The sequence below is a fragment of the Saccopteryx leptura genome, chromosome 1 (genome assembly GCF_036850995.1).
Source record: "Saccopteryx leptura isolate mSacLep1 chromosome 1, mSacLep1_pri_phased_curated, whole genome shotgun sequence".
Classification (NCBI taxonomy): domain Eukaryota; kingdom Metazoa; phylum Chordata; class Mammalia; order Chiroptera; family Emballonuridae; genus Saccopteryx; species Saccopteryx leptura.
Window position 1 is genome coordinate 246532444 of NC_089503.1, and position 24870 is coordinate 246557313.

The window sequence follows — 24870 nt, forward strand, 5'->3', positions numbered from 1 at the left end:
CTTGTCTGCCTGCCCTCCTCTCTCCGCATCCCAGGTCCTTCCCACCCAAAGAGCCAGGGAAACTCACAGGAGTTCTTCCGAAAGACCGTGTTGCTCATGAACTTGAAGAAGCGCTCGGCGTAGAAGCTGGGCCGGTGGACAGAGACAGTGTCCTGGGAAGAGATGCAGGGGCCCAAGGCCAAGCAGGAGCATGAGCACTACGGCTGTGTCTCATAGGACAGCACAGGAAAAACCTCTATGGGGTGTGGGGTGCTGCCTTCTCTGTGGAGGGGGAGATGGGACAACAGCATTGGGCTTCCTGGAGGGAATCCAGGGACCAGGTAACAGTGGCAGGAAGGGGGGCAGGAGATTTTTTTTTTTTTTTTTTAGATTTTTATTTATTCAATTTTAGGGAGAGAAGAGAGAGAGAGAGAAGGAGGAGGAGCAGGAAGCATCAACTCCCATATGTGCCTTGATTGGGCAAGCCCCGGGTTCTGAACCGGCGACCTCAGCGTTCCAGGTTGACACTTTATCCACTGCACCACCACAGATCAGGCAGGAGATTTTTATATCATAAATCCACCTGTACTTTTAAATTTTTGAGCCACGTGAATAAAACAACTACTCAAAGAATAGCTATTCAAAGAAGTAAACAAATAAATACCAAAATAGAAACCAGAGAGATTCTCCAAAGCAGGGGTTGGCAGAGCATGGCCCAACACCTGTTTTATAAGTTTTTTTGGCATGTGGCCATGTCTGCTCCAAGGGCTGAGCTGATTGATCAACTATGACAAGTGAAAGCTGGTATTCCCAGGTGCCAGGAAGATCGGAGAGTCCCTGAGCTCACCATTAGGGTAACCCTGGGAAGCACAGTGCCCCTCTTGGGTTGTTTCCTTATTTGTGCAACAAGGGAGATGGGAGACTGCTATGCTCACCAGGGTTTACATAAGGCAGGGAGCCCAGCACACAGTCAGTGCTCAATAAATGTTGAACCCCTAAAGCAGAGACTCCTTGTTGCTCCCTAGAATCCAGTCCCCTTGCCTTTTTTTTTTTGTATTTTTCTGAAGTTGGAAACGGGGAGGCAGTCAGACAGACTCCCGCATGCGTCCGACCGGGATCCACCCGGCATGCCCACCAGGGGGCGACGCTCTGCCCATCTGGGGCATTCCTCTGTTGCAACCAGAGCCATTCTAGCGCCTGAGGCAGAGACCATAGAGCCATCCTCAGCTCCCGGGCCAACTTTGCTCCAATGGAGCCTTGGCTGCGGAAGGGGAAGAGAGAGACAGAGAGGAAGGGGAGGGGGAGGGGTGAAGAAGCAGATGGGCGCTTCTCCTGTGTGCTCTGGCCGGGAATTGAACCTGGACTCCTGCACGCGAGGCCGACGCTCTACCACTGAGCCAACCAGCCAGGGCCCGCCTTTTTATTTTTTATTTATTTTTTATTTTTACAAAGTCAGAGAGAGGGATAGACAGGGACAGACAGACAGGAACGGAGAGAGATGAGAAGCATCAATCATTAGTTTTTCATTGCGCGTTAGAATACCTTAGTTGTTCATTGATTGCTTTCTCATATGTGCCTTGACTGTGGGCCTTCAGCAGACCGAGTAACCCCTTGCTGGAGCCAGCAACCTTGGGTTCAAGCTGGTGGGCTTTTGCTGAAACCAGATGAGCCCATGCTCAAGCTGGCGACCTCGCGGTCTCGAACCTGGGTCCTCTGCATCCCAGTCCGATGCTCTATCCACTGCGCCACCACCTGGTCAGGCTCCCCTTGCCTTTTATAGCACAGTCTCCCCCCTTGGCATTGAGGGACATTGGGGCGAGGTCATTCTCTGGGTTCGGGCCATCCTGGGCACTGTGGGGCATTGAATAGCATCCCTAGCCCCAACTACTCGATGCCAGGAGCACCCCCAGTGTAACAACAACCACAGATGTCCAAGATGTAGCCCAGTGTCCTCCTTCTATAGTAATGTAATAGAACCTATCTGGACACATGTCCTCCTAGAAGGAAAACTATTTCTCATCTTTTCCTGTGCTGAGGTGTGGCCACCTGACCACCTCTGGCTGATGGCGTGCTGGCCAAGACAGTGATCTCTCTGCTTTTAGAGGGAAGGGCATTACCCCTCCCTCTGGCTGCTCCTCTGGGCCTGTCTCTGGCTGGAGTGTGATGTGGGACCAGCCAACTGGGCCAGGAAGAGGGCAGCGCCTGGGGGTGTATGGCAACATACAAAAGGAACCTGGGCCTATTTGCTCACAGGTGGATGGTTATTTTTTTTTTTTTTAACAGAGATAGAGCAGAGAGAGGGATAGACAGGGACAGAGAGATGAGAAGCATCAATCATTAGGTTTTCACTGCGCATTGTGACACCTTAGTAGTTCATTGATTGCTTTCTCATATGTGCCTTGACCACGGGCCTTCAGCAGACTGAGTAACCCCTTGCTCGAGCCAGCGACCTTGGTTCCAAGCTGGTGAGCTTTGCTCAAACCAGATGAGCCCGTGCTCAAGTTGGCGACCTCGGGGTCTCAAACCAGGGTCCTCGACATCCCAGTCCAACGCTCTATCCACTGCGTCACCACCTGATCAGGCGATGGATACTTTTATAAAAATTTGGGGCCCCCTTGGGCTGACCCAAATCCTACTTTGGGGTTATGGCTAACCTTGTCAGGATTTGATGGCTCTCCTATCTGCTGTGGGTTTATAACACCACAAAAGAGCCTCTTGCCAGCTGGCCACCATCTACATCTTCTCAGTGCACATTCTGGAAGCTCCTTCTTGACCCTCTAAACACTGAGGGGTGCAAGAAATTGTTGGTTGGGATCTTGGATTTTGAAGAGAGTGTAGGCACACAGACTGCCTTAGCATTTTAGTAAGAACTGGTTTGAAAAAGCTGGGGTGCCGTGGAGAAAAAGTCAGCTAGCACAGGCTGTTGCCACAGTTGGGCCAGGGGTAAGAGGGCTGCCACGGGCCCACACATGGGCTCTGCTTGGCTCCCAGTGGTTGGTTCTCACAGGTTTTTACATTTAGGAAGAATCCACTGCCAGGGTTTACACACTGGCCGCTCTTTCAGGAAAAAGTGCATTACAAGCTTTTCTTTTTTTTTTTTTTTTTTTTCTGAAGCTGGAAACGGGGAGAGACAGTCAGACAGACTCCCGCATGCGCCCAACCGAGATCCACCCGGCACGCCCACCAGGGGCGACGCTCTGCCCACCAGGGGGCGATGCTCTGCCCCTCCGGGGCGTTGCTCTGCCGTGACCAGAGCCACTCTAGCGCCTGGGGCAGAGGCCAAGGAGCCATCCCCAGCACCCGGGCCATCTTTGCTCCAATGGAGCCTTGGCTGCGGGAGGGGAAGAGAGAGACAGAGAGGAAGGAGGGGGGGGGTGGAGAAGCAAATGGGCGCTTCTCCTATGTGCCCTGGCCGGGAATCGAACCCGGGTCCCCCGCACGCCAGGCCGACGCTCTACCGCTGAGCCAACCGGCCAGGGCCACAAGCTTTTCTTAACTGAATACTCTGCTGAAATGGGCAACATGCCACCTGGCAACATGAGTCAGAGCTGTGCGGTGTTGCCCCTGGGCCAAGACCCCCTCTACACTACACAGTTCCAGTTTTCTCTTTGCCTGGCTGGCCCCTGACTTTTCTAGTCAGACTGTCCTTGGGAAGCCTTCCAAATGAATGTGCAGGTCCCCTCCTCCAGGAAGTCTTCCTGTACCCCTCACAAATGGCTCAAACCACCTGACCCTTTGCCCTGGAACTGTCTGTTCAGCTACTCCTGAAAGGGGGAATGTGTCTCTTAGCTCTTTAGCACCTGTGCTTGCTTGGAGAGATAGTCACTGCATTTGTGGACTGACAGATAGAATGAATAAGTGAATGACTGAATGCTCACCCCATCGTGGACAAGAGCCTTCCAGGTATGTTCCAGCTTCTTGATGAACCTGCAGAGAAAAAGCACCCTGAACCATCAGCCAAATCTTTGGGTCCAAGAATTCTCTGCCAGGGCAATCCTGTCCCTAGGGGACACTGGGCAATGTTTGGGGACATTTATGGTCATCACAACTGCAGGTGCTCCTGGCATCAAGCAGGCAAAGAAACCTGGGTTTAGAGGACCTGAGCCTGCCTGCTGCATCAGCCAGAGGCTATCTACCCTTTTTCTCATCCTCCCTTGTCCCCCACCCTGCCTGCTGGCAGCTCCCACACTGCTGATCTGGAGTAGCTAACCAAGGGCCATGGTGCTTGGCTCTCCATGGGGGATAGACAGCTAGCGCCTCCCAAAACCTGCTTTTCCTCTTTCCTCCTGACGGAGCCTGAGCCTGGCTTCTCTCTATTAAGAGTTGGTGCCCTGTGCTGTGGCCCCAGTCAGGACCCTACAACACACCTGGGCTGGGGACAATGTCATCTCCCCAGGCAGGCTTCCTGAACTCCCCTAGTCTGTGGGGAGAAGAATCCCCTCCTTGGCACATACCCCCTTATAACACCCTTAACCCCACTTGCCTGCTGCCACGTCGTGCTCACCCCTCCAGCCCCATCTGGGCCTAGGCAGAAACCCTCGCTGGCTACTTTGAAAGCTGCCTACCCTGCTCCAAATGGAGGGAGATCCCCACAGGAAGGTCCCTGCAGGAGACTAGGTCAGCCTTCCGGTGGAGAAAAGAAACAGGCCATAAAAAGCTGATGAGCAGAGCCAATTTTTACAATAAATCCTCAGTATTAGGTTCTCAGACATTAATGGAAACAATGTATAGGGAAATCAACTTTACCTCAGGCAAGCTGATATAAACAAAGGTTGTTCCTAGGAGTCTCAGCAATGTTATAATGTAATCATGTTGAGCAAAATGTTGTTTGAGGACCTGCTCTATTTATAAAAAAGAAATATGCAAAGAAGAAATTACCTATGCCAAGTGGGTTTCCTGGAGTGATGTGGGGGTTTGGACGGGACATGTGTACTGCCATGTTCACAACATGTCCTGTCTGGATTATGTATAAAGAACATACATTGTTCTTACAATAAATAGTGATAATTTTAAAACATCCACAGCAGAAAGCTCACAGAAGACAAGGCACAGATAACGGTTGCCTGTCACCACTGCTTTAACCTCCAGGTAGAGTTTGGGTGTCTGTTCCTTCAGGCTGTGTCACATTCGTGTCCACACTTGAGACCACATGGTATGTGGCACTGGACACATGTATTTTTTTTTCTTCATGTTGTAGGATGCCACTTCACAGCCATGGGGCATTTCTGTCTCCCTTGTTAGCTCAGAACTTGGCACACTAGGTGCTTAGTAGATAGGGCTGGGTGGAAGATCAGCTGGCCACCCCCCCCACCCCCATGCCAGCCTTGACCTGTCTCCAATATCAGAGTCCCAGGACAAATCTACATTCTGGGCATGGAATCTCTGGGTTGGGGACTGAATGCCTCCCTTTAGGGCGTGGGAGGAGGACAGACAAGCAGGAGCCTTCCTGAAGGCTAAGAGAACCTTTTTTTTTCTTAACTTTTAGATTTTATTTATTGATTCTGAGAGAGTGTAGAAAGGGGAGAGAGGGAAAGAGAGAGAAGGAGAGAGAAAAAGAGGGGGAAGAAGCAGGAAGCCTCGACTCATAGTAGTTGCCTCTTGTATGTGCCTTGCCTGGGCAAGGCCAAGAATTCAACCGGCGACCTTAGTATTCCAGGTTGATGCTTTATCTGCTGCACCACTACAGGCCTGGCTAGCAGAGCCTTTTCTTTTTCTTTTTGTTTTTTTTCGTGAGAGGAGGGGAGATAGTGAGGCAGACTTCTACATGTGACCCGACCAGGATCCACCCAGCAACCCTGTCTGGGACCGATGCTCGAGTGCTGAGCTATTTTTAACACCTGAGGTTGACTTGCTGGGACCAACTGAGCTATCTTTTCAGCACCTGGGGCCATGCTCGAACCAATCAAGCCACTGGCTGCAGGAAGGGAAAAGAGTGAGAAGGGGGAAAGGGAGAGGGAGAGAAGAGATGGTCACTTATCCTTTGTGCCCTGACCAGGAATCAAACCCAGGATGCCCACACACCAGACTGATGCTCTATCCACTGAGCCACCACCCAGGGCCTAAGAGAACCTTTATAGCAGACAGTGCCCAGCTTCCCTGAGTAAGAGTACCTGAGGGGTCTGGGCACCCACCTGTAGGACTGCAGAATGTCAATGATCCCAATGTGCAGCAGCAAACGTTCCCCTCGGCCGTTCACAGCGGGAATCCCACCCATTCTGGAGAAGAAAGGAACCCAGAGCACCATTACCTACACAGCCAGGCATGGGGACTGGGGACTGACCAAGCTTGCTGGGGTCCAGTGAGAGGGGGCTAAGGCCCTGATCTGGTCCGGGACTGTAGGGAAAACACGGATGGAGGGGGAGAGGAACAGACAGGACTGAAGGATCCTGTGGCTCAAGAATCCATATGCCCTTTGTAGGTGGCAGTGTGGCTGGACCTTCAGAGGGGATCCCAGCATTGGGGATCCCCATCTTGGCATGGATGGAGCAACTCTTCCAGCCAGCTCACAAATTCAAAGCTGGAGACTCAGGGCTGCCGAGGGGTCATAGCTATGAGGCCCAGGTGCACACACAAATACACATGCACATACATGCAGGCACACACACACACGGCACACTTGCATACACTCATGCAACTTACACACATGCGCATATACACACAGTTATGCATACACACACACATACATATGCACATACATACTCCCAGGCAGGGCCGCCAGGACTCTGGAGTGCAGCCTGAGGAGTTAATTGCCTCACACAGCCCCAGGCCTGCACATGCCCAGTCCAGCTGGTTAATGAGGTTATGCAATGTAGCAGTTGTCCCAAAGCCACCATGACCCCAAACCCACCAACCCCAGGCTCTGCTCACTGCACTCCATGCACCACTGAGCTCACCTGTGTGCCCTGCCATCCCCTGCCAGGCCCTGTGCAGATCCTACAAACATGCCAGGATGGTTTGAGGTCAGGGCCAGCTGCACAGGGCCTTTGCACCTGCCACTCTCTCCCACCTAGCTCCAGTTGTAGCCCTGTGCCTGGTTCCTCCTCTGCCTTTTGCAACTGATGGCCTAGTGCAGTGTCTAGCCTGTGGGCAAGCCATGACCCCACCTCCAGCTGGCTGTGCACACAGGACAGCTGCCTCTTGCCCACCTCTGAGCCTCTCTTTCCCCAGGTGAAGATGGGGGGGATGCCACTCTCCTCCTCCAAGGCCCCATAAAGACAGACTAGAGTAACATAAGTAAAGTTTAGCTGTTCCCGGCATGGTCAGTGTACGGTGATGAGGGGCAATCTTGACCCATCTATAGCAGCAGTTCTCAGCCAAGATGACTGCCCTTAGGAGTTAATGGGACACGTCTGGGGGCATCTGTGATTGTCACAACTCGGGGTGCTCTTAGCATCAAGTGAGTAGGGGCAGGGATGCTGCTCAGCATCCCACAGTGCCCAGGATGGCCCTCACAGAGAACGAGAAGGCCCCAGTGCCAAGAGAGGGATACATGCCATGAGTCTCTCCTTGATCAAACCCCAAACCCCCAAGGCAAGCTCAGGCTGGGAGGCCGAGGCTGAGTGGGCGCACTCAGGAGACAAGCTCTTCTCTGCGACCTTGTCACTTGGCATGGCTGCCTTTTATCTCTGTGGAAGTAATGCTCTCGATCCAGCCCCCTGGTGGTTCTGGGTTAGGTATCTTGCTATAAAGGGGCTCCCTCATGCCCAGTGATCTCCATCTCCTGTGCTACCTATCAACGCCTGTCTAGCTGTGCTTCATACAGGAGGGAGGAGACTACTGTGTTTCCCATGTGGTGGCCAATGGCCTTAATCCACTGACTGATTCATCTGAAACACTGAGGTCAAAACACCCAGGCCGTAGCTGTGTGTCATATTTGAACTTACCGAGGCCTGGTGGGAAGACCCTGCTGTCCCTGTGTACAAACCAGAAACTGGCCACAGACAGGCTTCTGGCCTTGTTTGCTCTGACATCACTCGCCTTCCGTGCCAACTTCCCCTGCCCATGTTCATGCCTGGGAAGGCATGGGCAGAGGAAAAGAACCAGAAGCCCCACCAGCCCTACCACTTACGTGTCATCCGTCTCGATGGCCTCCCCACACGCGGCCCCACCCTGGATGGACTCCATGGCTGTGGAGTAGAGTGCCTTCTGGCCCAGCGGCCGCTTCTCGTCTGCAGTGCTCTGGGCACCCTCGGCCTGCCGCTCCCGCTCCTGCTGGTCGATGTTGTGCACACCCAGGAGCAGGCTGTAGTCCATGATCTTGAAGCTCTCCAGCACCTGCCAGGTGTGTGTAGAGACAGGATTAGGAGGACACATGCCCTGTCCCCAAACCTGGCGGTGATCCCAAGCTGTGCTCTATATCTATGTCTACTCAGTCCCCACAGCCATGAAGGGAGACCCTGTCGCTACCCCTATTTCACAGATGAGAAGATCGAGGGGCGGAAGACCAGGCTGTGCAGCTGGTAGATGGGGGCAGAGCTGGAACTGGGACTGGTCCTTCGAGGTGGCCTAGGGTGTGGTGTGTAACCGTTGGCCAGGCCGCCTCTCGGGCCAGGACAGAAAGTTTCCTCCCTCAAGACAGAACAACTGCCTCTGCGCTCCCCCCTCCCTGGCATCAGGAGGAGCCTGGGTGCTGTGGCTGCGACACCTGCTCCAGGCACCATGGTGGAGTCCACACACAGCCACCAGACTCAGGGGGACGAGCTACCAGAGCCAAAAGGGCCTGAGACTTAAAAGTGGTTTCCTGGGGACACTGTATCACGTTTTCCAAGGGGTCTGTGAGCTGGGGTTAGTGGGATCAGTGGCCGAGGATACAAAATAGAGGACCAGATGACCCACCCTAACCCATGACCAGCTGGGGGCCTCAGGCAGGGACGCCCCTTGCCAGGCCTGTTTCTTCATCTCCAGGGAGGTGAGTGGCCTGATCTCCCAGGCTGTGGGGGCAGACTGAGACTGTAGAGCTCAGTGGAGTCTTCTCTACCCCTAAAAAGCACCTAACCATGAAAGAGCAGCATGGAGCCACTGCGTGCTGTGTGGTGGGGCAGGGATGGATCTGAGGTGCCTTTCGAGTTAAGGGCCAAGAGAATGTCGAGCTGCTTCCTGCAGGTTTGGCTTCTGTGGTAGAAACACAGCCCATTTCAGGATGCAGGGGCAAGGGGAGCAGGAGGGAGCCTGGTACCAGGCTGTGTATCTCGGGCTCATGCTGCACTATTTTTCACCAGTGTCCCAGGTTCACAGACAGGAAAACTGAGGCTCAGAGAAGGGAGTGACATGCTTAGCGCCACACAGGGGCATCCCCAGCATTCTCACCCTTAACCACCTCCACTTGTGGGCAACAGAGTGGCTGTGGCCCTGAGCTCCGCCCCTGCAGCGGGATTGGGACGGCAGGATTGTGTCCACAGGCTCACCAGGCAGTCCCGCTGCAGCGTCTTGACCAGTGCAGAGAAGGTGTCAGCATCGAGCAGAAGCCCCTCGGGAATGTCTTGGATGAAGTCCAGGTCCTTGTACGTGGGGATGCTCTTCTCCCGTTCCTTCTTGCTTGCCCGCCGCTTGTATGTGGAGCCCTTGAGGTCGAACTTGAGGTGCATCTTGACCATGCGTGGCAGGATGTTGTTCATGACCACCACGCGGATGTTCTTGCCCCCTGACTGCACGCAGTACAGCCCATAGAACTTGGGCAGCAGCGTCCGTGGGTTCTGGTTGAGGTTCTGGGAAGAGGGGAGAGGGTCAGAGGGCAGCAACCTGGGCACCACACTCTACCCAGGAGCCATTTCCTCACTCCTTGGCCTTACACATAGCCACTCAGATCTCAAGCCAGGGGACATGGCCTCAAGAAGCCCCCTGACCACCTCTCTGCCCAGCACCTCAACTTTACATGGGTCATATCAGCTAATTTAATTCTTAGTCTCTGCACTCAAATGGAGGCTCCAGGAGGGTCTGTTTACAGAGCCAGGCCCAGAGACATGGCCTTTTGATAAAGAACCCCATTGAACACTTCCAAGGTATCTAGGGTTATGCTTCTTCTCACCTGGCCAGGCCTGGTATACCTCTTCCCAGCCCACCCTAGGAGAACATGGGGAACACAGTCTCCAGGCATGTTCAGGGCGGGGGGCGGGGGGGTTGGCAAACCCTCAGGGCCAACTCCATCTAGTTTCTTGTTCTCATACTAAGAATGAGTTTATGTTGGTAAAGAGTTAAAACAAACAAACCAGAAACAGAAAAACAGCATTTTGTGACATGTGAAAATTTTATAGAATTCACATTTCAGTGTCCATAAATAAAGTTTTATTGGCACTTGGCCTGCCCGCCTGCTCAGGCACTGTTGATGGCGGTATTCCTGCTGCAGTGGAGGAGCTGAGCCGCAGACAGGCTGCTGGTTCACAAAGCTGTCTGGCTATTTACAGAAATTTTGCTGATCCCCGGTCTAGGGGAGCCAGGGTCCCACCAAGATCACACACAGCAGAGGACAGATGCCCTAAGGGGAAATGAGAAAAACCTAGGCAGGGCACCCAGAGGGCCTGTCCCCACGCCCTGCCCAGGGTCCTGACATGCCCTTTTGGGTTCTGAGTCACATGAGAATGGGGGTGCCTGAGCAGCTGGTCCTTTGTGAGGTGCCAGCTGGTTGCCCAGCCCCTCTCCTCCCTGTGCCTCTGAGTCACCAAATGCTGAGACACTCGGCCCATGAGCCACAATTTCTAGATCACAACTCAGGGATGTCAGCGGGGTGGAGGATGGGGATCCGGGGCCTGAACGGCAATTCCTGTTCACAAGTGCGAGGGGACCCCTGAGGGGACTCTAAGGGTGAGGCCCAGAGACCCACGAAGGTTTCTTTCCCATGGCTTCCTAAGGGTAGTGGTGTCCTGGGAATCTTGGGGACCTGTCTGCCAGGGCCTTGGGGCCTTTGCTCCTGCATGTCTGTGAAAAGGAGCGGGGGACAGTGGAATCGCTGCCTGTGCCACGAGGAAGAGGGGCATGAAGTTGGGGGAGGCAGACACGGGCTGACGGGAGGCCAAGAGCACTGTCCCCCACCCCTGAACCCTTCTGGGAACCCATGCCCCTACCATGTAGTAGCCAGGCAGCAGCTTCTGCAGGAACTCGGCCTCCTTGTGCATCACTGTCTTGATGATGAACTCGTCGTCACTGGTGACGTAGAAGAGGGAGCCGCTGGCGCCAGGGTTGGACAGTTCGATCAGCGGCTCATTGCACAGAGAGTACTGGAAGGGGGGTGGTGAGTGGAAAGAGGGGGTCCCATCTGTGATGAGCTCACAGGAGACAGAAACATCTGCTTTGCTGGCAGGCTCCCTCCCTCCCTCCCAAGTAGAAGGAAAGGCGGCCCCAACCTATAGCCAACAAGGAACTGAGTCCTGCCAGGGACAACATGGGCTTGGCACTGACTGGACCCTTTCCCAGTCTAGTTTCACATGAGACCTCAGCTGCTGCCCACCCCTTGATTAAAACTCTGAGCCAAGAACCCAGCTAAGCTTTATCCAGTTCTATTTATTTATTTGTTTATTTATTTATTATTTTAGCGAGAGAGGGAGGGGGGGGAGAGAGAGAGAGAGAGAGAGAGAGAAAGAGAGGAACATCAATCTGCTCCCGTATGTGCACTGATGGGGACTGAACTGGCAACCTCTGTGCTTTGGGACAATACTCTAACTATCTGAGCTATCTGGCCAGGGCTGCACCCAATTCTTGATCCACAGAACTGTGAGGTTACAGTGAAGTGGTGTTTTAAGCCACTGAGTCTGTGCTAACTTGTTACAAAGCAGTAACTGACTAACACTTACCAAGTAATCGTCTGGCCGGATCCCAAAGAGCTCCCGGAAGTAGCGAAAGGCAACAGGTGCATAGGTCTTGAACCTGAAGTCCTGGAAGTGGTGGGCGGGGGTGAGGTTGCTGCCTTCACTGTGCAAGAAGGAGGGAGGAAGGCCTGTGAGGGATGGTGTCTCTCGGTGCTGAGCTCCACAGCCTTCCCTAAGTGGCCAATATGAAAGGCAACTTGAGCCCCCCAGTGGGACCAAGGGCTGTGGCCAGTCACAGGCTGTCTCCCAGTATCCACTCCATTCCTTCATTAGCAACAAAGTCCAGTGTTGCTGAGCACATGGCCACCTGGAATAAGACCACTGGTCAGACTCTTTGGCAGCCAGGTGTGGTCAAATGCCTATACTTGGCCAGTGAGCTGAGAGTGGAACATAAATGATGTGTGTCATTTTGTGGTTGTGTTCTAAAGGAAAGGAGAATGTGCTCCCCTTCCCTTTCTCACTGTTGGTATGTAGAAAGGAGGGCAGGAGCTTGGGCAGCCACCTGAAACTGAGTAGAAAAGCTGCATTGAGGATGGCAGAGCAGCCAGAAGGAACCCAGGCCCCACCTGAGCAGCTCTGGGTTGCCTGTCAGTTTTACTGTGTATGAGAAAGAGAGAAAAACAAACTTCTATCTTTTTTCCGCTATTTAAAAATAACACTACTACACTGGTTCTCTCTGATTCATCAGCAAACTAATATCCTAATGGATACTGAGTCATACCTCAAAGTCAAGTAGACATCAGTAAAGGCCTGTGCTATTTGCAGCAGAGCAGGGAGCTCAGAGACCAGGAGGCTGTTTTGTATGACAACAATATGTCCGTCTGGTGAGCTCTGGAGGCACAGGAGCCGGGCCTACCTGGGGAAGAAGATGCTCTCCACAACGTAGAAGTCCTGCATAAGCACGTCGCGCTCTGGCTTGGAGCTCAGGTTGCCCACAGTGTAGCCGATGCCCAGCTGGATGGCTCCTTTCAGGGTGGAAGACGTGGTCTGTGGGGAATTGCAGCCACATCAAGACCTACCCCTGGGCCACCACCCCATACCTCACCCTGGGGCCCCCGGGGATCTACTAGCCCTTATCACAGATTTGCAGGATTCAGGACGGTCAAAGCCTACACAACCACACAGCAAAGAAGTGGCTAGGCCAAGACTCCAACACTGCCTTGTGTGACCCCAACACACATTTTTTAATCAAGGTTCTAGAACATTCCAACATCTCAAAATTGCCGTTGCAGCAGAAGTCTATCCATCATCAGTGTTTTTTTCTGTGTGTGGAGGGAAGCCCAATTTACAAATCCCTAAACTTCATTTCCATAGACCTAGGTTCTTTCTGCCCACTTTCTTTCTTTTCTTTCTTTCTTTTTTTTTTTTTTATTATAAATTTTTACATTGATTTTAGTGAGAGAGGAATGGGGAGGGATGAGGGGAAGGGAGAGAGAAAGAGAGAGGCAGGAACATAGATCTGTTCCTGTATGTGCCCTGACCAGGGATTGACCTGGCGACCTCTGCACTTCAGGACGATGCTCCAACCAACTGAGCTATCCAGCCGAGGCTCTACCCACTTTCTAAGTGATTCACACTGTCACGGCCAGAGAATGACAGTGCGTCTCTGTGCCTGTTTCCCTACCAGGAGCCGGGAATGGAGATGATAGCGCATTAATTCATGTCCAAAGGCTGCCCATGCCTGAGAAGCATTGGTTTGTACTTTGCTCATCACTGTGGTTTACGCTGTCACTGTGCACTCTAAACAGCATGTGCACCACTGAGGAAGGACATCTCAACCCTGTCTCTAATTCTAGGCCTCAGCAACTCTGTTGCAGGTGTAAGAAGCAGGACGGTAGGCAGGAGTTAGCTTCTGCCCTGAGGAGCCCACCTTCCTGTGCAAGGGTCTCGGCTTCCTGCACCTCTTCTCCTAAACCCCCTCACTAAGAGGGCCTGTCCTGTCCTCCACACTTAGCTCTTCAAGCTGCTTCAACTGAACACGTTTCTCCAGAGGAGATACACAAATGGCCAACAAGCACTGGAGAAGGTGCTGAACACCGTTAGCTATCAGAAAAATACAAATCAAAACCACAGTGAGATACCACTTCATACATACAAGGATAGCTATAATCAGAAAGACAAGTGCTGGTGAGGACCGGGAGAAACTGGAATCCCTTTGCACAACTGGTAGGAATGGAAAATGGGCTAGCACTGTGGGAAACAGTTTGGCAGTTCCTCAAATGGTTATACATAGAGTTTCCATGTGCCCCAGCAATTCCACTGCTAGGTATATGCCCCAAAGAGATAAAAGCAGGTCAAAAACTTATACACAAATTTTGACAGCAGCATAATTCATAATAGCCCCAAAGTGGAAACAACCCAAGTGTTCACAGATAGGTGAATGGATAACCACAATGTGTTCACCCACACACTGGAATATTACTGAGCCATGAAAAGGAGTGCAGCACTGACACTCACTACAACTTGGATGAACCTTGAAAACATGATGCTCAGTGAGAAGCCAGACACAAAAGGCCACACAGTGTGTGACTCCATTTATGTTTGATGTCCAAAGCAGGCACATCCACAGAGACAGGAAGTAGGTTCATGTTTGTCAGGGGCTGGGGGATGGGGTGGAGAGAGTGCCTGCTAATAGAGATGGAGTGTGTTTTGGAGAGGTGAAAATATTCTAGAATTGACTGTGGTGATGACTGCACAACTCTGAATACTCTAGAAACCATCTAATTGTACATTTCAAGAGAGGGAAATCGCACAGTGTGATCCTCTCTCAGCAGTACCAGGAAGTATAACTGAGAAAAGCAGGACCAGCAGCGGTGGTGGCCAAGCTCCCTGCACACTCCCCTGGCTCGGTGCATCCCACGCTGCCTCGTCTCAGCCTGTTTCCCGGCGGAGAAGAGGGGAACTGTGATTTCCTCTGTCTCTAAGTGAGCCAGCAGGGCTGAGAGCTGAGGCCCACCCAGGGCCACCGGTGACTCCTGGAGCCAGGCAAGCCGTGTAGCTTGTGCCACCTCTGAGCACATCACTAGGCTGCTCGAGACGACAACATAAAGCAGGGACCTTGGCATGACTGAGGGTCCTCCTGCACAGAAGGGCTCATACCAGAAGCATGACCAATGGCCCATGTCTTTCAGTGGACAGACACTGTGTGTGCATGTGGGGGGCAGATGGGTCCCCAGAACTGCTGAGATCCCCCCTTTACTCCACCCCCACTGACTAAGGGCAGAGGAGGAACCTTTTTGTAAGTGGTTTCACCGGACGCATCCACGCCCCGATGGCCCAGCTTCCTCCCATGACCAGGGCCTGGCTGTCCAGTCATCAATGGGACCTAGGGAAGAGAAAACAGGAAGCATAAAGTCAGCAAGGAGGAGCCACTGAGGCCACAACACTCTAGAAATCCTGGTAAGAGAGGGGCTTAGTCACCGTGCCCAGCTGGAGCACAGGGCTGGGCCATGTGGAGCATATGGGTGGAGGCAGAAAGCTGTGTGGGCACGCTGCATACCCAGTCGGCAATAGCTCACACCCGGAAGGGCCCCCCAGATCCCTGAGAAAGCTGAAACCTAGCAGCCCTGACCACTTGGCACTAATTTTAGGGTCTTCCCTTGGAACTGCTGACACTAGAGACAAGTTGTTCTCTGTAGGGCTGTCCTGGGTACTGTGGGGGACTGAGCAACATTGCTAGCCCCCACCTACTCAATACTAGGTGCAAGTGTGACAAGCACAGATGTGCCCAGACTCACCCAGTGTCGTCTGGGGGCAGAGTAGCTCTCTGGGCCAAAATGATTATGAATAGCATCCCATCCCAGGTCCCACTGGCCTGAAAGCAGACCTGGTTCCTACAAGCTCTAGGGGACAGCTATGGCAGGTGTGACATGAGCCATCCCAACAGACTTGTGTGGAAGCCACTGCCCTCATGTGTGATGTCACAAGAGGAGGAGGATGGAAGGGGCCATGGGAGCCTAGACCAGCCAACAGACAGGAACTGAATGACACTCTGGTGGCTCCACCCATCACTGACACTTAAAAAGTACCCATTTTGGGCCCTGGCCGGTTGGCTCAGCGGTGGAGCATCAACCTGGCATGAGGGGGACCCGGGTTTGATTCCCGGCCAGGGCACATAGGAGAAGCGCCCATTTGCTTCTCCACTGCCCCGCTCCTTCCTCTCTGTCTCTCTCTTCCCCTCCCGCAGCCAGGGCTCCATTGGAGCAAGGATGGCCCGGGTGCTGGGGATGGCTCCTTGGCCTCTGCCCTGGGCGCTAGAGTGGCTCTGGTCGCGGCAGAGCGATGTTCCGGAGGGGCAGAGCATCGCCCCCTGGTGGGCAGAGCGTCGCCCCCTGGTGGGCGTGCCGCGTGGATCCCGGTCGGGCGCATGTGGGAGTCTGTCTGACTGTCTCTCCCCGTTTCCAGCTTCAGAAAAATACAAAAGAAGAAAAAAAAAAGTAAAAAAAAAAAAAAAAAAAGTACCCATTTTGGGCCCTGGCTGGTTGGCTCAGTGGTAGAGCGTCGGCCTGGCTTGCAGGAGTCCCGGGTTCGATTCCCGGCCAGGGCACACAGGAGAAGCGCCCATCTGCTTCTCCACCCCTCCCCCTCTCCTTCCTCTCTGTCTCTCTCTTCCCCTCCCGCAGCCAAGGCTCCACTGGAGCAAAGTTGGCCCAGGCGCTGAGGATGGCTCCATGGCCTCTGCCTTAGGCTCTAGAATGGCTCTGGTTGCAGCAGAGCAACGCCCCAGAGGGACAGAGCATTGCCCCCTGGTGGGCATGCTGGGTGGATCCCAGTCAGGCTCATGTGGGAGTCTGTCTGACTGCCTCCCCATTTCCAACTTCAGAAAAATACAAAAAAAAAAAAAAAAAAAAAAGTACCCATTTTGTACCTGCTACCATTCAAAAATCCCATACAGCCCTTCAGGCCACCAGCCTGACCTGCAGTCCACACATTGGTTCCAGGCGGCCTTCAAATGCTCTTGACCTGCTGTCACTCCTCACTCAGCTCAGCTCCCTTGTGTTCAGCACGTTGGCCACCAGGGGGCAGGGGCTCCTCAGGAACCTCTGCCGCCCCTGCAGCACTGCCCTCACTGGCTCCCCACTGCCCTTGCAGCACCTGGACCTGCCCACCTCCCTCCCACTGCCCTGCAGCCTGAGAGCCCTGCAGAGACCCAACAGGTGGATAAAGCCCTCCTTAGAAGTACCCACATGGTAGGTAGCTTCCTGGGATAGGAGACCTAGTTTCAAGGGGACACAGGATACCCATAAGGAACAGCCTCAGGTGTAGGTAAGCCACACCTGGGCTGCTCCCTCTGTAAAACGGGGCTCAGACACACCCCTCACAGGCTGCCTACAGGAGTGACCCCACCTGCACCACCCTAGCTGAGGACAGGCAGCAGGGGCCCATGGGGCTGCGTGGCAGCATTTACACACGAGTGGCCATCACCTGGGAAAGCTCTCTAGGAACGTGGCTGGAAGATGGTGAAGACAGTGGGCTTGCCGACGTGAAGAATGGAAGGGACCCCGTGCTCCTATATGGGTTGCCTAGGGACACCACGTTAAAGGTGCTGCTAGTCAGGCATTGGTCAGGCACCACCCTCCTGGCAAGACCCCTCCTCCTCAGTAACCAGCTTGTCCTACTTCCCTCCCACCTCTCCAGCCTCCCTTTTCTGGCCTATGCCCTCTTCTTCATTGGCCCTGGGCTCATCCCTCCTGCCCCTGTACCCCTCCCTGAAACTCTAGATGCTGGCAGGGGGATGGGATTTTCACCCATCTCACGTTTGCCATTATTTGGGGCACAGAGAGGCACAGTGGGTTGCCCGAGGCCACAGAGCAGAACCTAAGCAGAGCTGGGCTTCCTCATCTGTCTTCCGAGGAGGCAGGTCAGAGGAGGGCCCTCAGGACACTCACCTCAGTCAGGGCCGTCTTTTTCTGGGCCAAACCTGAGAAAGAGAAGGGAGACTTCAGACTGGGAGCAGGAAACCCAAACTACAGGGCCTATCCCACCCACCTGTGCCTGCCCATGCCAGGGACTCTAAGGGAATTCGGGCCACTGTCACCATGTTCCCTCCCTCACACACAGGCACTTACAACCACTAGGTATCCTCTGTCCCTAGGGAGGGTCACAAGAACCCCTTGTGAAAAGTGGGAGCATGGAGACAGGACATGCTGAGACAGCAGGAGGACTGGATGCTGAGCATCCCCAGGCAGGAGCAGCAGAGAGACTACCTCCAACTCTGAGCAACCATTTACCCCGAAGACATTTCCTTGGTGGAAAGAACTGAGTGAATTTGAATTCATAAAGTGCTGTCTTCCTCTGCTGGCAGGAGCAGGGCTTAGCCAGGAGACACTAGGGTCACGAAGAAGTCAGGGGACCTCAAGGTTGAGACTGGGATGGAGCTGTGGGGAAGGGCCGGGGTCCTGGAGAGCTGTGGTCAGCAGGCAGTGGCGGGGAGCCAGGCTGGAGCGATGGTGCCAGCTCCACTGGCCCTCTCTGGGGAGCCAGCTCTGGAAAACGAGCCAAGGACCTGGCTTCCTTCACAGCTCCCAGGAGAGCTTCCCTGGCACGAGGGAACTCACAGGGAGAAGGCAGCCGATTTTCCTCCTTCAGGACCACTGCCTCAACCCTGGCTCCCAGCAGGGAGGCCTTAGGCTCACCGCTGACCTCTCTGAACCCCAGTGTCCTCAGCAGGAAAGTGGCTTCTACTGAGAATTCTGTTCAGTGAGGGTGGTCAGCAGACATACCCCCTCCCTCAAAAAGACGTCCATGTCCTGACCCCAGAATGGGCTTTGCAGATGGAACTGAGTTAAGGCCCCTGGGATGAGGATGACCCTGGATTGATTCCCTGGGGGGGGGGGGGGGGTCCAGTGTCATCAAGGATTTTTATAACAGACAGGAAGGTCAGAGTCAGAGACAGAAGAGGCTGCACTGCCGGCTGTGACTACGGAGGAAGGGGCCACAAGCAAGAACGCAGCACCTCTAGAAGCTACAAAAGGCTAGAAATGGTTTGCCCTGGAGCCTCAGGGAGGAACTAGCCTGCATGTACCTAGATTTACCCAGACTCCTGACCCCAGAACTATCAGAGAATAAATGTGTGTGGTTTTAAACCAAGTTTGTATTGATTTGTTTCAGCTGCAACAGGAAACGGATTCACTGGGTATCAACCTGGGGGGCCGCAAGTGATGACCAGGACAGACTTGGCCCCTGCCTTGAAGGGCCTGCACAGTCGGGTGCCAGGAGAATGACTTGGGTGTGGATTAGCGAGGGAGGTCTTGGGCTTTAACCCTGAGGGAGATGAGAGTCCTGGGGGACTGCGGGCAGAGGGGCAACTTGGCCCTGACCTAGGTGTTCATAGGTGCCCTCTGGTGGCTGCTTCAGGAATGACAGACTGAGGGAGGGGATGGGGGTGTGGAAGAAGCCAAAGATCAGGCAGGGCAAGAGGACTGCCTGGTCTAGCTAGATGGGTGGGTGGTGATGGGGTAGACCAAGGTGGGAGCTGGGGTGGGGTGGAGAAGTAGGAGGATTCTGGAAAAATCTAAAGTTAGGACAGACAGGCTGTGCTCACTGGAGGTGGAGTGAAGAACAGCAAGGAGTCAGAAATGACTAAGGATCTTGACTGGAGCAATTAACAGAGGAAGGAGCTGCCAGCTGAGGTGGGGGATGGGCAGGCACATTATGGCTGGGTTGAGTGTGAGACCCCTATGAGCCCTCCATGTGGAGGTGTCCAGGGACAGCTGGACCCCGAATCTGAAGCTTGGGGGAGCCTTGGCCAGGGACAGGACTGTGGTTGTCATAAGAAGGCAGATGTGGCCTGACCAGGCGGTGGCACAGTGGATAAGAGCATCAGACTGGGATACAGAGGACCCAGGTTCGAGAACCCAAGGTCGCAAGCTTGAATGCGGGCTCATCTGGTTTAAGCAAAAGCTCACCAGCTTGAACCCAAGGTCGCTGGCTCCAGCAAGGGGTTACTAGGTCTGCTGAAGGCCCGCGGTCAAGGCACATATGAGAAAGCAATCAATGAACAACTAAGATGTTGCAACGCGCAGTGAAAAACTAACGATTGATGCTTCTCTCCGTTCCTGTCTGTCTGTCTGTCCCTGTCTATCCCTCTCTCTGACTCACTCTCTGTCTCTGTAAAAAAAAAAAAAAAAAAAAAAAAAAAAGAAGGCAGATGTGTTTGGATCCCCAAGAGTGGGGGCCAGGCCACCCAGAGGGAGTGCCCCTAGAGAGGCAGACATAGGTGATAGGTCAGGGGTGGGTCAATCTCACCAGGCAGACAAGGGACCTGCTCTGTTATAATTAGTGAAAGTTGCACATTGGGAAGATACAAAAAATGCTGAACTGTGTGCTTTAAAATAAAATATGAATTTTATGGTATATGAATTATCTCAATTTAAAAAATATATAAAACAAACCCAAGATGCCACAGAGCCACAGGTGCAGCCAGGCCAGCAGAGGAGTGGACTCGCGTCCTCTTTCAGCCATAACCACCCCAGCCATCACTTTGAATGTCTACCTGTGCATGTGCTGAGACCCCCAGGAGATGGTCCAGATGGGGAAACTGAGGCTGGGTGAGGAGCAATGGGCTGAGGCTAAGGTCATGACTGTGGGGCCCACCAAAGGAGACCCCTGCTCAGAGAACTAAGCCAGTAGACTGAGTCACCACTCTGTGCCCCCGCAGGGGCAGCTAGACTAGGATACACCAGCCATGTAGGGTCATGCTGGGCCCTGGGTGCCCACTGGCAGATGTTTGAGGCTCCCTGCCTGAGCTTCGTGGCCACAGGGACAACCTAGTTGGCATATTCTGAGGCCTGGCTGGTGGCAAGCAGGGGCCGGAAGGTGCTGAAAAGCTGACATAATATTTTCATTGGCTGCCCAACAGCAGAACAATTAATGTTTTGTGTTTGGGGTGTGGGGAAGGAAGAGGAGAGAAGGCAGGAAGTCAGTAGTAGACCAGGGCGGAACATTCTAGACCTCATGTAGGGGCTCCTGGGACTACAGCCTACCCAGTGGTGGCCAGCTGAGTCTTCTGCAGCTCCAGGCCCTTCGTTCCAGGGCTTTTGCTAGAGCAGGTCCAACACCAAGGTCCTGGCCTCTTCCCCAAACCACATCTCCTGTCCTCCTGCTGCTCCCCCCCCCCCCAAGGTATTTGAATTCTTGTGGGTCTGTGAAGAGAAGTACAGGGAATGGCACACACACACACACCTCAGGGCCTTGGCACATACCATTCCCTCTGCCCAAAACACCCTCTCCCAGATCTCCCCAAGGCCGGACCATTGGCCTTCAGTCTCCGCCTAGCCTCCCTTCAGAATGTCCACCCTAGTAACTTCCCTATCCTGTCACTCAGGCTAAATTCCCCAGTTTTGCTGTCTGTGTGTCCCCACCTGCTCTCTGAAATTCTTTTTCTTAACCTCATCACCTGTCCCACCACAGTGTGGTGCCTGTGAGGGTGGTGACCCTGTCCTTTAGGCCTCCACATGTCTTTTTTTTTTTTTTTTTTTTTTTACAGGGACAGAGAGAGAGTCAAAGAGAGGGATAGACAGGGACAGACAGACAGGAACGGAGAGAGATAAGAAGCATCAATCATCAGTTTTTCTTTGCGACGCCTTAGTTGTTCATTGATTGCTTTCTCATATGTGCCTTGACCGTGGGCCTTCAGCAGACCAAGTAACCCCTTGCTTGAGCCAGGGACCTTGAGTCCGAGCCGGTGAGCTTTGCTCAAACCAGATGAGCCCGCACTCAAGCTGGCGACCTTGGGGTCTCGAACCTGGGTCCTCTGCATCCCAGTCTGATGCTCTATCCACTGCGCCACCGCCTGGTCAGGCAGGCCTCCACATGTCTTTAGAAGTGGGGCAGTGGCTCAGAGATGAGCCTGTTGCATGATGTCATGCAGCAGCAGGGGGTGATGGGCACTCCCACCAGCTGGGCAGGCTAGGGACCAATTATCTTTTAAATGAAACACCCCATTTTTTTGAAAAACTAATTTTGAAAAAATTGATTTTAGAAAGAAAGGAAAGAAGAGAGCAAAAGAAAAAGATCGACTTGTCCCACTTATTAATGTAGTCACTGGTTGATCCTTCTATGTGCCCTGACCAGGAATCAAATCAGACAACACTCTAACCAACTGATTTAGCCTGGGTAAAAGAAACTAACGTCTAAAACTAGCCTGGAGGAGGGGAAGAGCCTGACCCTAGAGCTGGGAGAGCAGGCCCTATGTGGCCCTCTCTCCAGGCCAAGACCCACCACTGGGGGCACAGTGCTTTCTGGAGGTCTGGTCCTGCCATTAGCAGAAACCTGGGAATGCTTGCTGACTTCTGACAGATGGAGGGGCAGCTGTGGGCCTCTCCCCTCTGTACATATACAAGCCTCAGCAGGAGCTGCTTCTCTACGTTAGATGTGGAAACCAAGGCAGAGAACACTCCCAAAGTACTGTGGGCTTCCAGGGAGGGGCCCTTAACGTATGTCCTTCAGCACTAGGCTCTACCTTTAGTCTGTCTTGAAAGTGCCACTGCTTCCCAATCCTCTCAACCAGTGGTAGTCAACTTGGTCTCTACTGCCCACTAGTGGGCATTCCAGCTTTCATGGTGGGCGGTAGCAGAGCAACCAAAATATAAATTAAAAGATAGATTTAACTATAGTAAGTTGTTTTATAAAGATTTATTCTGCCAAACTTAGTGAAAATCCGACATAAAGTATTTGGTAAATAATTATTATTATATGCTTTAACTTGCTGTAACTCTGCTTTATAAATTTTATAAAGTAAAGTTATTTCCCTACTTTATAAATCACCATTACTGTGGAACCAGTGGGCGGTTAGAAAATTTTACTACTAACAGAGATACAAAAGTGGGCAGTAGCCTGACCAGGCAGTGGCGCAGTGGACAAAGCGTCAGACTGGGATGCGGAGGACCCAGGTTCAAGACCCCGAGCTTGCCAGCTTGAGCGCAGGCTCATCAGCTTGGGTCCAAGGTCACTGGCTCGAGCAAGGGGTCACTCGGTCTACTGTAGCCCCCCCCCAGTCAAGGCACATATGAGAAATCAATCAATGAACAACTAAGGAACCGCAATGAAGAACTGATGTTTCTCATCTCTCTCCCTTCCTGTCTGTCTGTCCCTATCTCTGACTCTCTCTGTCTCTGCCACCAAAAAAAAAAAAAAAGTGGGCGGTAAGTATAAAAAGGTTGACTACCCCTGCGTCTCAACCCCTATCATGGCCCACCTGGATGAGCAAATTCTCAGCCCTTGATCCTCCCCAATCTGTCCTCCAGCAGCCACCAGAGGTCGCCTGTGAGCACCTGAGTCAGGTCCCTCAGCTCTGCCAGCAGCCCTCCAGGGCTTCCAGTGTAAAGGCACAAGTCTTCCCCTGTCCCACAAACCTCTCCCCAACTTGCCCCCTTCCCTCCCTGCCCTTATCTCCTCCCTTTCTCCTTCTCCCTCACTCTGCTCCAGCCACATGGGCCTTCTCCCTGTTCCTCCAACACACCAGGCGTGGTCCTGCTTTGGGGCTTTTGCATGAACTTTGTATCCCTAGCCTGCTATAATCCTAGAAAACCTGGCCCACAGGAGACATTCAAGAAACTGTGGATGAATGAGTGAATGAATGCATAAATGAATAAATGACTAAACTGGCCCCAGCCTGAAAGGAAGGCCACTGTGGACTCAGCAATCAGACCAAAAAAAAGAATGGGGAAGGAAAGGAGGTATAGACAAAAAAAGAAAAAAGAAAAAGAAATTAAAATTTAATGAAGAAACAGAAAACACAAGCTGAGCTGATGGAACTGGGGCTCCGCCTTATCAAACTCCCAGTGAGGCAAAAATGAGCAATGGGTGGCAGTTAGTGCCCCGTCCCCACCCTCAAAGGCAGCAGCCTGTCCATCGCAGTGAGTGTCTACTGGGCACCAGGCAGGGTGCACTGGGACAGGGCAGAGCCGAGCCTCCTGGGGAATGGGGGCCTGACCAATGGTGGGATTCAAATAATTTGACAATTGGTTCTCTGCCCTAATGACCGTTTTAAGTTTAAAAAAACAATATACCAAAAGGTAGTTTACTATTTCATGCATTTAATACTTAAAATAAGAACAATAAAAGAGATATACAAGCCTAACCTGGGTGGCACAGTGTGTGAAACCATGGTTTCGCCAGTTCGAAACCACGGCTTGCCTGGTCAAGGCACATATGGGAGTTGATCCTTCCTGCTCCTCTCCCCTTCTCTCCCCTTTCTATCTCTCTCTCTCAATCTCTCTCCTCTCCCTCTGATAAAAATGAATAAAATCTAAAAAAAAAAAAAAGATGCACAAAACTAGACTGTTATAAGAAAGTTTTAAAATATTAATGAAAGCCCTGGCCGGTTGGCTCAGCGGTAGAGCGTCGGCCTAGCGTGCGGAGGACCCGGGTTCGATTCCCGGCCAGGGCACACAGGAGAAGCGCCCATTTGCTTCTCCACCCCTCTGCCGCGCTTTCCTCTCTGTCTCTCTCTTCCCCTCCCGCAGCCAAGGCTCCATTGGAGCAAAGATGGCCCGGGCGCTGGGGATGGCTCTGTGGCCTCTGCCTCAGGCGCTAGAGTGGCTCTGGTCGCAACATGGCGACGCCCAGGATGGGCAGAGCATCGCCCCCTGGTGGGCAGAGCGTCCGCCCCTGGTGGGCGTGCCGGGTGGATCCCGGTCGGGCGCATGCGGGAGTCTGTCTGACTGTCTCTCCCTGTTTCCAGCTTCAGAAAAATGAAAGAAAAAAAAGAAAAAAAAAATATTAATGAAAAATATTAAATAATACCTGACAAAAAACAATAAAACTGCTATTTAGAATATTTCTATATTGCTTCTTGATTGGCATCCTCACTTGCAATTTTTTTCAACTAAGGATAGAATAAACATTTCTACAGGTGCTTAGAATACGCTGTTGCACAGATGAACATTAAAAGAGTAAGGAATGTGGCCCTGGCCAGTTGGCTCAGCGGTAGAGTGTCGGCCTGGCGTGCGGGGGACCTGGGTTCGATTCCCGGCCAGGGCACATAGGAGAAGCGCCCATTTGCTTCTCCACCCCCCCCCCCTCCTTCCTCTCTGTCTCTCTCTTCCCCTCCCGCAGCCAAGGCTCCATTGGAGCAAAGATGGCCCGGGCG

General features: G+C 53.0%; 1 protein-coding gene across 11 annotated transcripts in view; it reads right to left on the reverse strand.

Annotated features, from left to right (window-relative positions):
- Window positions 1–24870, reverse strand: part of PIP5K1C (phosphatidylinositol-4-phosphate 5-kinase type 1 gamma) — a 67536-nt gene that overhangs the window by 14729 nt on the left and 27937 nt on the right. For all 11 annotated transcript variants that reach the window (XR_010746261.1, XR_010746262.1, XM_066343688.1 and 8 more), the window contains exons 2-11: window positions 17666–17697; window positions 15010–15102; window positions 12634–12764; window positions 11763–11880; window positions 11037–11189; window positions 9384–9683; window positions 8048–8253; window positions 6111–6194; window positions 3858–3906; window positions 68–152 (exon numbers count right to left, since the gene is read on the reverse strand). Coding sequence is in view for 9 of the 11 variants with exons in the window: in XM_066343688.1 (XP_066199785.1) it covers window positions 68–152; window positions 3858–3906; window positions 6111–6194; window positions 8048–8253; window positions 9384–9683; window positions 11037–11189; window positions 11763–11880; window positions 12634–12764; window positions 15010–15102; window positions 17666–17697 (1251 nt within the window). In the remaining 2 variants the exon portion in view is untranslated. The remainder of the gene's footprint in view (window positions 1–67; window positions 153–3857; window positions 3907–6110; window positions 6195–8047; window positions 8254–9383; window positions 9684–11036; window positions 11190–11762; window positions 11881–12633; window positions 12765–15009; window positions 15103–17665; window positions 17698–24870) is intronic.